Genomic DNA, 13,731 nt, shown 5'->3' with positions numbered 1-13,731 from the left:
AGAGAGAAATTAGTCCTTCTACTACACATCCCCTGGCGCTGTCAGCTACCACCATGAGTGGGGAAGGAACTTGCCTTCTCCTTTCCTCGCCCCCATTCTGTCAGCACCTGCTGATCAGAGGATCTTACACAAGCAGCGTCTGCTGGTAAAGAAACAGCGTCAGGAAAATATGTGGGGTAAGAAATGTCAGTTTTTAATAAAACCTCTTGACAACTTAGCTATAATCTGCATGCACACTTTTCATTTGGCTTACATTTAGCATGTGGTTCTCCAATTAGTAAAGGATTTTAGTGTGTGTGTGTGGATGTATGTGCACATGGCATGCATGGATAAATAGAAGACAGGTGGTCATGAAAATGAAAGCCTCTTAAGGAGCTTGTTAGCCAGCAGGTCTCTGGGCAGGAGGATAAAGTGCTTGTGATTAATTGAAACGGGTCTGGAGTTCGAATTCCAGCTCACCTATTGACTATTTGCTAGTTGATCTGGATGTGCAAATTTTGAACATGCTTATCATTTGGGGTTCCTTTGAAGTGCTCCCCTTACTCATGTCCCCGAAGCATGTTTTAAGAAACAGTTTAGAACTTTGGTGTGAGTGTTGCTTAGGAGGAAGCAAAGAGGAAACACTACATTTGAGTTGTCAGAAGAATTTAAAATGCAGTTCAAACAAGATGCCTGGTTGGTGCGACCTTTGCGTCTGGAGTGTGGTCGCTAAGAAACTCAGTTTCTCCATTTGTAGCACAGTAATAATGATCCCTTGCTTTGTGATGGTGGCTGAAGTATTGCTACTTGTCTAGAGCCTAATACAGTTGACTATAAATCTAAATGAGCCTTAATGGAGAATTTCTAGCTACCAGAAACAGTAGCTTTGCACTCATTGAGCACCTGCCACAGATTCAGACAAAGTTTTGAGTATTATCTTGTCTTATTATACCTTCTCAATTTCATTTTGCTGTTAAAAAAAAGGTACTTTAAAATCATCAAGTGGTCCAATCTAAATAGTGTGGATTGTTTTCAATCTCACCCCTTTAAGCTTTGGCCTCCTTTGTTCCTGCACACCAAAAATTGCAAAAGCACCCCTGTCCTCATCTTCAGCAATGAAAAACGACTCCTTTTATTAGTTGTATGTCTCTTTTTGTCTCTATTGCAGCTAATCCTGCCTGTAGTGTTCAGACTGAGGAGTTTGTGAATAGCTTATTTGTTTATCCCTCTTGTAAAGAAGATTACTGTATGTACAGAGGCTGTGGAGGGATGCTGAAATTACTAATGTCTTGATTGACCAGGCTGGTTTCCCATTTTCTGCTCCAGCCAGGGATACAGAAACGATCTCTTCCATCCCTGCCTTCTTTTCCCTTTGCTCTTTTCGTAGGTTCTTGCTGGAGTGCCTTGACTAGATAACTTCCCACCAAATTCAATTCTGCTCTCTTAAAAAGCACAATGATGAAATATTGGAAGTTCTACATAAGGGTGTATGAGATGGTAGGGTATTTATCTTGCACAAAAATCTCGCCCAGGTCACATGTTTCAGAATGCGAGTTTGATGATGGTATAGCCTTGACATTAGTTTTCATGCATCTTCAGGTAAGGATGTGATGCCGAAGAATTGATGTATATGTGTTTGAAAATTAATGTAGGTCCATGGCTGTGTTCACATTGAATATTTATACAAGAATAAATACATTAGGGTTTCACTACTAATGCAGTGCTTCTGATTGATCACTGACATGCTTATTGTACCATGTGTAAAAAGAACATTTGCAGATCAGACAGACAGTTACATTTTGTTGATGATCAGATGCCGTGTGATCAAATGATTCACAAATGGGATCAAAAACAGATGTAAAAAAAATAATTTCTAGCACAGCTTCACAATCTGTTTTTTATTCCTATCAGGTGGTACACACGCATGTCTGAATTAGTGTCCGGCTGTTGAACTATTTGCACTGGTGGTTTTATTGCTGCTCCTGACAGTGATAAAAAGCATAGGAATTAATTTCCAGCTGTTCTGGGACGTTGAAGCCTAGAAGTGTTGGAGCCCACCCAACAGGAGGTCTGCAGTAGAATAACCAGTGATAGACTCGGTGTCTGAGAATATTATTTAAGTTGCATTTTTTATTTTTCGCAGAACAGTCTGACTCTGACTAGTCTTGCATAACCTTTCCCTTTTCTCCATCCTCTTTTTCTCCTTGTCCCGTCCAAAAATACTAGAGCTCCAAGCGAGAGTGGAAGCCCCTGGAGGATCGCAGCTGCACAGATATCCCATGGCTGTTGCTGTTCATTCTCTTTTGCGTCGGCATGGTAAGTAACACAGCTCTAAAGGGGAATCAGCGCAGGACTTTTCTTAAGGGACTCCTTGTTAAAACCTTTATTTAGGGTGCAGGGTTATATGTGTGTGTGTTTGTGTGTTTGTGTGTGATGTTAAATGGCTGTGATAAAATACTAATGTGACTGGCTTCCGCACAACTCTGAGATCAGTGTATTTTGTGCATTAGAAATTACACAACAGTTCCCCTCCTGCCAACACACCTCTTATTGCAGAATGCTGACCTACTTATCTGAACACTGCTTTAAAACATGCTGGCACCAACAATTATTTTTTAAAAAATATTCTCAACCTTTCATTGAACTAGAATTTGCTTTTGTTTTTCAGAACTTTTTGGCTGCCTTTCTTTAAGACCTTAAGGCAGTTGCATACATTAAAATACAACATTAAAACCACATACTGAAATTAAGTGCTGTATTTTTCGCTCTATAAGACGCACCAGATGACAAGACGCACCTAGTTTTTGGAGGAGGAAAACAAGAAAAAAAAATATTCTGAATCTCAGAAGCCAGAACAGCAAGAGGGATCGCTGCGCAGTGAAAGCAGCAATCCCTCTTGCTGTTCTGGCTTCTGGGATAGCTGCGCAGCCTGCATTCCCTCCATAAGACACACACACATTTCCCCTTTTTAGGAGGGAAAAAATGAGTCTTATAGAGCAAAAAATACGGTACTACATCCAGCACCCTTGCAATACAATTGCCCTCTCCTTACCATCATGCCAAAGTTAACACTTGAATGCTAAAAGCCTGGGGGAATACACTATGGTATTCACTTGCCAGTGCAAGAATTTCTTCCTCTCCCCATTCATGCCCCGCAAGCTTCTCAAATCTGCTCCAGAGCATTGAGGGAATTTGGGGGCATGCAGGGGCATAGTTGGAGAACAATGTTCCATTGTGCAAGTGGAAATCCTTGTGCCTTAGTATTGTACTGGATTCCACCCAAAAGCAGTGCAAGAATATTGCCAGATGAGTCCTAGAGACTTTTCAGTTGTTCTCGTGTGATCACATAGAGCAGTGTTTCCCAAACCTAGGTCTCCAGCTGTTTGGGGTTTTTTTTACTACATTTCCCATCATTCCTGACCATTGGTCCTGCTAGCTAGGGACATAGCTGTCAACGTTTCCCTTTTTTAAGGGAAATTCCCTTATTCTGAATAGGATTCCTCACAAGAAAAGGGAAAGGTTGATAGCTGTGGCTAGGGATGATGGGAGTTGAGTCCAAAAACACCTGGAGACCCAAGTTTGAGGAAACACTGGTTCAGAGGAAACTCCTTTTCATCACTCTTAATTTTTCCCTTCCTAATAGAAGGCTGGGACACTGGGATGCGGGTGGCGCTGTGGGTTAAACCACAGAGCCTAGGACTTGCCAATCAGAAGGTCGGCGGTTCGAATCCCCGCCACAGGGTGAGCTCCCGTTGCTCGGTCCCTGCTCCTGCCAACCTAGCAGTTTGAAAGCACGTCAAGTGCTAGTAGATAAATAGGTATCGCTCCAGCAGGAAGGGAGACGGCTTTTCCGTGCGCTGCTCTGGTTCGCCAGAAGCGGCTTAGTCATGCAGGCCACATGACCCAGAAGCTGTACGCCGGCTCCCTTGGCCAATAAAGCGAGATGAGCACCGCAACCTCAGAGTCGGCCATGACTGGACCTAATGGTCAGGGGCCCCTTTACCTTTAATAGAAGGCATGTGGAGCAGAGTCTTTCCAGTAGTGAGGTGGTCCCCCTCAAGGGAAGTAAAGTGTTTAGAGGTTTAATAATGATCCCCAGCACTTTGAATTGGACCAAGAAGCTAAATGGTAGCAAATGTTGAGAATCGGCATAACACGATTTCTCTACCTGTTGTACCTGTCAATAGGCCAGCAGCTGCGTTCTGAACTAGCTGCTGCTTCTGTAGTACCTTCAGGGGCTTAGCCTCATACAGAGTGCAATGGGTCAGCCCCATATCATGTGCCTGTAGCCCACAGCCTGAAAATCCCTAGGGCATGAGCACCACTAGTTCAAGATGTTTATCCGAAAGGAGGGGTCACAGCCAGCCATATTATATATGACTTATAATATGTACTGCTGGTCTCCACCATTACCTGAACTTCTGAAAGCAGCCCTGTTTTTAAAACTCATGCAGTTCACAAACCTATTTTAGGAAGTTTGTGACAACTCAGAGCAAGATGCATCTAGATTTCTTATGCATCAGATTCTCTCTCTCTCCCTCTCTCTCAACACAGAGTTTTAATTTGACCGCCTTTATGTAACTGGTATATATACATACTTCGCATGATGCTACAGAGGTTTTTTTGGGGGGGCACTTTTCCTTTTTAAAAGATCCTGAAATAAGGATGAAAGCAAGATAGGAGTAATTTTTGTTTTATATATCTCTGTGGGGAACATATCACAAAGCTGCTGTTAAAAAGAATGGTCTTTTTTAATACAGTTTGCCATGGAAAGCTTTCGTTCTCATCTCATTTCTTCCCAGGGTCTTATTTGTGGCTTTTCAATAGCTACCGGAGCAGCTGCAAGATTGGTTTCAGGATATGATAGTTACGGAAATATCTGTGGACAGAAGAATATAAAAATAGATGGAATAGACAACAGTGGCTTAGACCTCACAAAAAAGAAGTGAGTAATGGGGTCCAATTACTGCTACAGTTGTTTCATTAACTGATGGAATATAGTTTTCTTTCATTTTGGCTGTGGGTGGCAAGATTAGGGAGAACATTAATGCATTTCTTACTGTAAGTGTGGACGCCATAGTTTTATGTCAAGTGGTCACTTTCTCATGAACACTTCTTGTACCTGGGTACTTGTGCATCCTTAATGTGTTCCTGGCTTTCATACTTGTGAACCATGTACTCTGAAATTTCAATTTAGAATCCCTTTGATGCTTCTGTGTGTTTAGATAGTGCTGAGTTCTTAGTACCTCTCCAGGGTTTCCTGAACTACTTACAAAATTATGTTTTTGTAATTCACTTCTGTTGTGGAGAATTCATATTAATATATACGCTACACACTATTTTAGCACTTATATTAGTGATATACCAGTTTAGTCTTCGCCAAAGGAATTGTTTTCTGTGAAGTAGTGACATGTGGTTGAAATTTTTCTGTGAAGTTCATTAGTTCATTAGTAACAGTGAATGGATACCAGTTGTAAATGTGATATTAAGTAAGGCAGTTTCAAAGGCTTTGGTTTTACTAAATATATGTAAAATAAACATGCTAAATCGGATTACTCTCTTGGACATCACAAAAATTTTCTGATGCAAATTGAACATATCCCCATTTTAAAATAATTTAGCAATGTAAACAATAAACAACACTGTTCTAAAATAAGAGCTGTAAAAGAAAAAAATTTACTTTTCATAATAGTAACATATGCAATAACTGATTTGGTGTTTAGACAATATAACCAAATTGAACATTTTCTGATGCAAAGTACCTAAAGGCAACTTTTCTAATTCAAGCTTTTCTGGAAGACCCACATCATTGCTTGAAAGTGCAGTGACTACAGTTCAGTGAGGATAGATAATGACCATTAATCAGCTTGTTCTCGAAGCTACCAGCATGAGTTTGACCAAACTGCGGGAGGCAGTGGAAGACAGGAGTGCCTGGCGTGCTCTGGTCCATGGGGTCACGAAGAGTCGGACACGACTAAACAACGACAAATCAGATTGAGCTTGTGCTGTAGAAAAGCCCTTAGATATTTTAGTATTATGGGAGCCTTGGAATATATTTTCAGGGTCATGTGATGCAAGGCAGAGTTTATGTAGCTCAGAAACATTTAAAGGGCTCTGGGATAGCTGAAGTGTATGTATGTGGACCTTTGAGGAACAATACTTAAGAACGACCTAAGTCCTTTCTGTTGCAAATGTGAAGGATATCCTATTGAAAATCAAACAATAGAGATGATTCAAAGGAACAGGGATAGGTATGGGACCTAGGCCGGCCGCTAGAACTGAGAGTGTGTGCATATCCAGGGCTTTAGCCCTGGATATGCTGTAAAGTAAGAAGGATATATACTGCTGGACACACGGAGACAGCATTAATTGCAGTCAAAGAGAACCATGCTATGGTACCTTCCTGTTTAGTTCTGTAACTGCTTGCCATTGTTAGCTGGCCAAAAGTCACCCAAAATGAAAAGAAAAAGGGAGCAGCAGCAGCATAATGGGGAAGGCCAAAGGTGTGGATGCAATATACGGTAAAGATAGGTTATAATTCAGTTGGATTCTATCAGTTTCCATTATTAGGCATGTCTTTTGGCTTTCCTCCTTTCTCTAAAATTCAGAGTCCTTTGAAAAGCAAAATATATATTCAGTGAACGAGAAAATGAAATTTGATAGAAGCCATGCAGGCACTGACGCAGAAAGCAATGACGCTTGGAAGAAACAAGATTTGTCTCTATGACTTTGTGAAATTTCTTCTTGTGCTACCTTTCGTTGTGGCATAATGTGTGGTAACAGAATTCAACCCCTTTTCGACTTCAGTCACGTTTTAGTGCGATGACAATATGGCTATGCTGACTTTTCCCCTGTGTGCAGTTCAGATGTTGAAAGCGAGACACAGGGAGCAAACGGTGCAGAAGTAATAAAAACTACCACTTTTCGAAAAGCTACAAAGAACCTGATTCTTGACTCTGTCTTCAGGCTAACAAAATGGGGTTTTCATGGTCTGAGGCGCTTGAACTTTCCAGTTTGCAGCCTCCCAGAATTTCTCCCCAAGGAAAGCACACAGTGAACCCCAGACAGGGATTAAGACAAGAGACTTAGATAGTATAGATTGGGACATTTTTTCACCCTGAGGGTCTCATTCTAAAAGTCTGGTAGTTGTTTTTCTCTTTGACATCTGGTGGGAGGGCGTTCCACAGAGAGGGCGCCACTACCTCTCTGCCTGGTTCCCTGCAACTTGGCTTCTCACAGTGAGGGAACCGCCAGAAGGCCCTCAGTGCTCCATATATCAATCAATTTCTTTATTCGACCGATAGTCAGAATTAAAACATTACACAATAATTATAAACTATAACATCATAGGAGGTACATAAGTAAGGTAGGGCCACAGTACTAGACCTCTCACAGATAACCCACGTCAGAGCATTCAGTTATACGTTTCCGACACTTGAGTGCCAGGAAAAGAAATTTAGCCACTGACAAGGTTGCTTTGGCCCTCAGTGCTGGACCTCAGTGTCCGGGCGGAACGATGGGGGTGAAGACGCTCCTTCAGGTATACTGTACAAAGGCCATTTAGGGCTTTAAAGGTCAGCAGCAACACTTTGAATTGTGCTCGGAAACAGCAGCCCTGTTTAGGGAAGCTTTTAATGTTTGATGTATTACAGTATTTTAATTTATATATATTTGAAGCCGCCCAGAGTGGCTGGGGAAGCCCAGCCAGATGGGCGGGGTATAAATAACAAATTATTATTATTATTATTATTATTCCCCTATGAACAGCCTTCTGGGAGCTTATTGCCAGTGGTGGGTGGAGCCACAGCCAGAGGCGGAGCAAGTGGGGGCAGTTCACCCCAGGTGTCATCCCTGGTGGGGGGGGGATGACTAAATCCCCCCAGGGTGGATCGCCAGAGCGCTGATCGCGCACCCCCCGGGCAGATCGCCCCGCCCCCACGTGCACGGCATCTGGCTGCTTCGGGTATCTGAGCAGCTAGCACCACCGCTGGCTGCAGCTGGACATGGAGAGAGCAACAGGTGCAATTCTTACCTTTGTACTGTAGGCTACTGTGGCGTTTGCCTCCTAGGTGGGTCATAAGGAAAGGATTAAAATGAGTGTGATGTGACTGGCCAGTGGAAACTGATAGGAGGAGTTAGAGTGAGAGTTGGAGTTGTGTGGAAGTCAGTTGAGAGTGGGGAGTTGGAGAAGGAAGAGGGAGGAATAGTCTGTGGGTTGGTCAAGTTGTGTTGTGAGGGAGTGAGAGGAATTGTTAGGTGGAGTCAGATAGATAGTTAGTTGGGATAATCAGTCTGAAGTTGTTAGGAATGAATAGGACAGTTAAGGAACTAAGATTAAGAAACTGCCAAGAAAAATTAACTGTAACCATAAGCTTGTTCATGCCTATAAAAATAAATTTGATTATTTGTTAATGTTAACAACTGACTGGACTCCGTGTGTACCTGTGAGAAACGGGTTGGTGGCAGCAAATACAGTGGTGCCCCGCAAGACGAATGCCTCGCAAGACGAAAAACCCGCTAGACGAAAGGGTTTTCCGTTTTTCGATGCGCTTCGCAAGACGAATTTCCCTATGGGATTGCTTCGCAAGACGAAATGTCTTGCGATTTCTTGCGATTTTTTTCGCTTCCCCCCCTTTTTCTAAGCCGCTAATAGCCGCTAAACCGCTAATAGCGCTAATCCGCTAAGCCGCTAATAGGGTTGCTTCGCAAGACGAAAAAACCGCTAGACGAAGAGACTCGTGGAACGGATTATTTTCGTCTTGCGAGGCACCACTGTAAAGCAATGACAGTGGTGGCACAGGGTCCATAGACCGTCAAACGTCCAGGGGCCCTGTGTGATCGCCACAGCTACCTTTCAACCATGCAAAAGCCAGAGGGGGACACAGATCAGGGCTTTTGAGGGGGTGTGGCCTGAGAATGGGGTGTGGCCTAGGGTGTGAACTGGGGAGAGGGGCGTGGCCTAGGGTGAGTACCAGGAGAAATCTGGAGGGTCACTTTCTGCTTGTGGACTAGAAGCTCCCTACTCTGAGCTTGTTTAATTTATATTCAGGGACCCATCTCAAAAGACAAGTACTAGTCACTTCTTACCAAATTATTTATGCCTTATATCAGTCATCACCTTTCCATGCAACACACAACCTTTTGGCCTATAGGAAATAAAATGTGCTCAATAAAACAGTACTAGCAATTAATACACTATATATTTCCTTGAGATTGCCACAAAAAGTTCTCCATCTGCTCAGCAGCTGACGTAGCAGATGGTTTTATTGCAAGATTTTTATTGTACAGATTTTTTTTTCATATTCTTCCTTTTTCGGTCCAAATGTTTATTAAAAATCTGTTTTTTAAAATGTCAGCTTTTCCATCCATATAAGGCAGAATGTGAAAAATGCTTATTTCTTAAAGAGATGGAAACATTATGTGTAACTGAAGACAGGCAGCAAAAAGGCCACAACTTTTTTTTATTTGCGAGTTTCTTGACTTGCTTCCCACTATCCCTGGATGTAAAATAGTTCGATGGGTAGAATTTTTCCATTTCAGAAAATGTAATGATTCAGAACATCTAGGGAATTTGAATCACAGAAAGCTTATTTTCCTTCTCAAAAATAAACGAAAAAGGTTTCTACCTGACAACCCTTCTAATTCCATTTTAGACTTAAACCCACCCACCCCCTTGGACCAACTCCCCATCCCTGGACCAACTTGGTGCCTTCCAGATGTTTTTGAACTACAGCTCCCATCATTCCAGGCTGGTTAGGGTTGATGGGGATTGGACTCCAACAACATCTGAAGAGCACCATTTAAGGCAAGGCTGCTTTGGACAATCTCCTCTTCCAATATCCTGGGAGATCATAATGACTGTTCCCTATTGCCTTCCTCATCCCTTCAGATACCCTAGAACAGGGGTCTGCAACCTTTAAGACAAAAAGAGCCACTTGGAGCGAAGAAAAAAAACCTGGGAGCCGCAAAACCATTGCGACATTTAAAACAGTGGGGAGTGTCGGGGCACACAATGCGCCTCCTCCCCTCGCTAGTATCCGCCCCGGAGCCACAGCAAAGGTGTAAAAGAGCCACATGTGGCTCCGGAGCCGCGGGTTGCTGACCCCTGCCCTAGAATATGTGGAACTGATATGCAATTTGTTTCCAAGAGAGCTAGTGTAACACAGAGGCAACAAGTGTCATGGATGGCCTGTGAGCTAGGAAAATCCCCGTTCAAAGCAACAAGCGGCTTTAGGCAACAGTCCTGATTTTTCAGCTTCACCCCCCTCTTATCTAACAATATGGTCCCATATGAGCAATTTTTAAAATCTGGTGATTTAAAAACTTGGTTTTGCCAAGTTTACTTTCAGTTTCAAAGAATCTTGGCTTAGTTTTACATGCAAACCAAGAATCCCAATTTAAAAGGAACTATGGTTAACTGCTAAAGAAGCAAGCTTTTAAACCTGTGGTTTAAAATTGGCTTGTTTAGCAGCTAACTAGTGTTTGTTTTCAACCAGGATTCCTGGTTTGCAGATAACACTAAGCCAAGATTCTGCGAAAGTAACTCCCCAGAAGACCTTTTCCTGTCCATGCAGAAGGATAGAAGAGGAGACGCATGCGAGCCCCACACTTCACTCATGCTGACTGAGACTTGTCTGCGTAATGCTAAATCAAGGCTTAGCAATGCGTCCAAAGCAGCCGTTATATGACCACGCTTGCCTCTGGAATTGTCCTGAGACTCTAATCGAGCATACTGTTTGGTGTTTCTGCACTGTGCTCGTTTGACAGTATAGAGCTGTCTAGAGGAATTGCAGAAAATCAATGAAATCGAAAAACCTAGGGAGCATGTACCTTAAAGCTCAGATTCAAGACGGACTCGGTCACTGCAGTCGTGTTCCCGACTTAAAATAGGCAAGCTCTTAAATCGTTAATGTGGAAAAGTTTTTGATTCCTGATTTGTATGCGCATAAGGCATCCTTTCCCAGTAGCATGACCGTAATACTAGCGAAGGAGCTAAAGAACTCTTTCCCCAAATCTTGTCCATATTTAACGAAATGCTGCACAGTAAATTTGTGCTTTAAAAGGAAACCTCTGCAATCAAATGTGCAGGCTGTTGATTGGTTGGGGAATATGCACTGTGGGACAGATACTTCAATAGCAAAGGAAATAAATGATCAGGTGCAGTGATATAGGACTGGGGGTTGGTTTAACAAGGCAGTCCAACTTTTCATACTAAGCGGGCCACTTTGACATGGAACCCATGAGCTACACATTGCAGCGGTGCAGGTAACGAGGCCCAAAATTGACATCCCCTCCCCGGCCCTCATGCTACCTTCCCAAAGCTGTCTAAGTGAGGCTCTGGGGCAGGCATCCCCAAACTCGGCCCTCCATCTGTTTTGGGACTACAGTTCCCATCATCCCTGACCACTGGTCCTGTTAGCTAGGGATGATGGGAGTTGTAGTCCCAAAACAGCTGGAGCGTCGAGTTTGGGGATGCCTGCTCTGGGGCTTTTGGAAGGAGGTGTGAGGCTGTGAGGAGGTCCTAGAGCTCTCCCATCTCCTTCCCAATGCTGTGAAAGTGCTACCTAGACTTTGGGAAGAAGCTGGGAGGACTCTAGGACCCTCTTGGAGCTGCCTCGCTTACCTTTGGGAAATCAGCATGAGGGTTGCAGGGTGTGGGTGGGTGTCAAATACTGCTGAAGGCCACCAAAGAAGTCCTCGAGGGCCACACATTGGACCCCTCTGGTTTAGATAATGCGCCTGGATCCCAACCGAGCCTGTGGTAGTAGCAGAGGGAATTCAAGATCATTTGGCTCTGGCCAAATCTGTTAAGCATCTTCTCTGCACATGTAAAGAAGTTGGTGCAGAACAAATGTGTTTCCATAGAGACAGCTGGAGATGCTTCCGGGAGAACGGTAGGTGTGGCTTTTCTCACCTCATCTGGCTAGGTGCCACTCATCCTAGGAAGGAGAACAATAGGCCAGGAATGAGTGTAGCTGAACCTGGAAACAAAAAAAAGGAGACATGGAAGCTTGACTTTCTCAGGGTTCAGAGGCCTCCCTGGAAACCAAAGGGAGCCAAGATCTGTTGGAGTGTTGATGCTCTAAGTCCTTCCATCCTATGCCCAGGTTGTATATATGTGTGAATAAAACCATATATTCTAATGATAACACACTTCTGGTGATTTTTTTTTTTTAAAGTGCACACACAGATTCTGCCTTTGTTTACAAGCTTTTATCAGTGTATATTTATTCTCTTGAGGAAAGTACATGCATTATTTTATAGATCCAAATGAATTCCAGTTGACATTGGGTTCTGGCACTTACTGCTGGTTTCACAAAACTTGTTAAACGACAGAAATCACACAGTTCTCTAAGATAAGTTATTTTAAGCTATTGTCGGGGGGTGGGGGGAATCGGGTACCTGAAGTTATCTTTCGGAAAAATGTGCTGAAGTTACCCATTGAATTACAAACTAGTCATGTGGAAAATCTATTTAAAATAAGAAGCTGTTTTCCGTAATGCTTATCCATCGGAACACATTGGGATCTCTGTTTTGCTTTCAAGTTACCAATATAATTTTACTAATTGACTTTTGCTTGGTATTTTAACGGGGGGGGGGGGGGCGGTGAGGTGGGATGGCCAGGATCATCCTGAAGACATCAATGTGGAGTAAACACTCAGTGCTTACATTGTGACTTCAATTACAAAGGATAGATGGAGCTGTGTGTGCTAGAGATCAATCTGTAACTGTGAACAATCGATTGCAGCAAGTTGCTACTTTTCTGTATCACATTTCAAGCTTCCCTGCTACAGTATATGGTGAATCATTCTCTAAACTTGGCACTTGCTGAGTCCATTCTCAGAAAAATGAAAAGCATTTAGGAAATAATTATGGTCGGCTTCAGGTGTTGTGTGGCTGCCAGATTCTGTTGCTGAATATCCTATTGGTACGCCCTGAAATAAACTTTTAAAGTATGATGTTCCTTTAAAATGTAACTAGAAATGCCACACACATCCCACTGCCCCCTGAGAGTCCAAGGAGGAATGAGAGATAATGGTGTACTTTAGCAGATGAGATGTAAGTTGCCAACAGTGCCTTATTTTCATATATTATCTCTTTGCCTTTTGGTGATGGTTTATATAGCCAGCCAGACATGCATCTATCATTGTGGGCTCCACTTCATCTTATGAAAATTTTAGTGCCATTTCAAAGGGAAAAGTGGGGGAAGCCATTACTAAATTCTGGGTGAACAGTGTACTTCTGAAAGGGAAAGGTTACAAGTTTTAAAATGAAGAAAGTTTGTTTAGCAATTTGGGAGTTTCCTTACTGGTAGGATATCTCTCAACAGAAATCCTTTTTAAGTCTGTTTTTGATCCATTCTGAATGTTTCGGTGTGTGTGTTTTCTTAAAGGTACGTGTTCTTTTTGGAGCCATGCAATGTAGATCTGGTGAAACGGAAGATCAAGTCCATCGCTCTTTGCGTATCAGCATGTCCACGGAAGGAGTTGAAAACCCTGGCTGAGGTTCAGAATTTTGCAGAGACTAATGGTAAGGCAAAACAACAACAACAGTGCTGTTTCTATTTCTGCTCAGTATTATAGAGGGCTATAATACTGTCTTAGTACAGTCGAACCTCTACTTACCACTGCCTCTTCTTACAGTTGTTGCAAGTCGCGACCACGGCAAACCCGGAAGTAACCGGTGGGTTTGCTGCCGTTTGCGCATGCGCAGGAGTGGGCAATCACCACCCGTGCCTGCGCACAATGGCGC

General features: G+C 43.0%; 1 protein-coding gene across 2 annotated transcripts in view; it reads left to right on the top strand.

Annotated features, from left to right (window-relative positions):
* Window positions 1–13,731, top strand: part of SLC44A1 (solute carrier family 44 member 1) — an 80,517-nt gene that overhangs the window by 22,138 nt on the left and 44,648 nt on the right. For both annotated transcript variants that reach the window (XM_080986781.1, XM_080986780.1), the window contains exons 2-4: window positions 2,206–2,295; window positions 4,782–4,924; window positions 13,373–13,509. In XM_080986781.1, the coding sequence (XP_080842907.1) occupies window positions 2,206–2,295; window positions 4,782–4,924; window positions 13,373–13,509 (370 nt within the window). The remainder of the gene's footprint in view (window positions 1–2,205; window positions 2,296–4,781; window positions 4,925–13,372; window positions 13,510–13,731) is intronic.

The sequence above is a fragment of the Podarcis pityusensis genome (assembly GCF_964106645.2).
Source record: "Podarcis pityusensis genome assembly, chromosome: 17".
Lineage (NCBI taxonomy): Eukaryota > Metazoa > Chordata > Lepidosauria > Squamata > Lacertidae > Podarcis > Podarcis pityusensis.
This window is presented reverse-complemented; position numbering and strand designations above follow the sequence as displayed.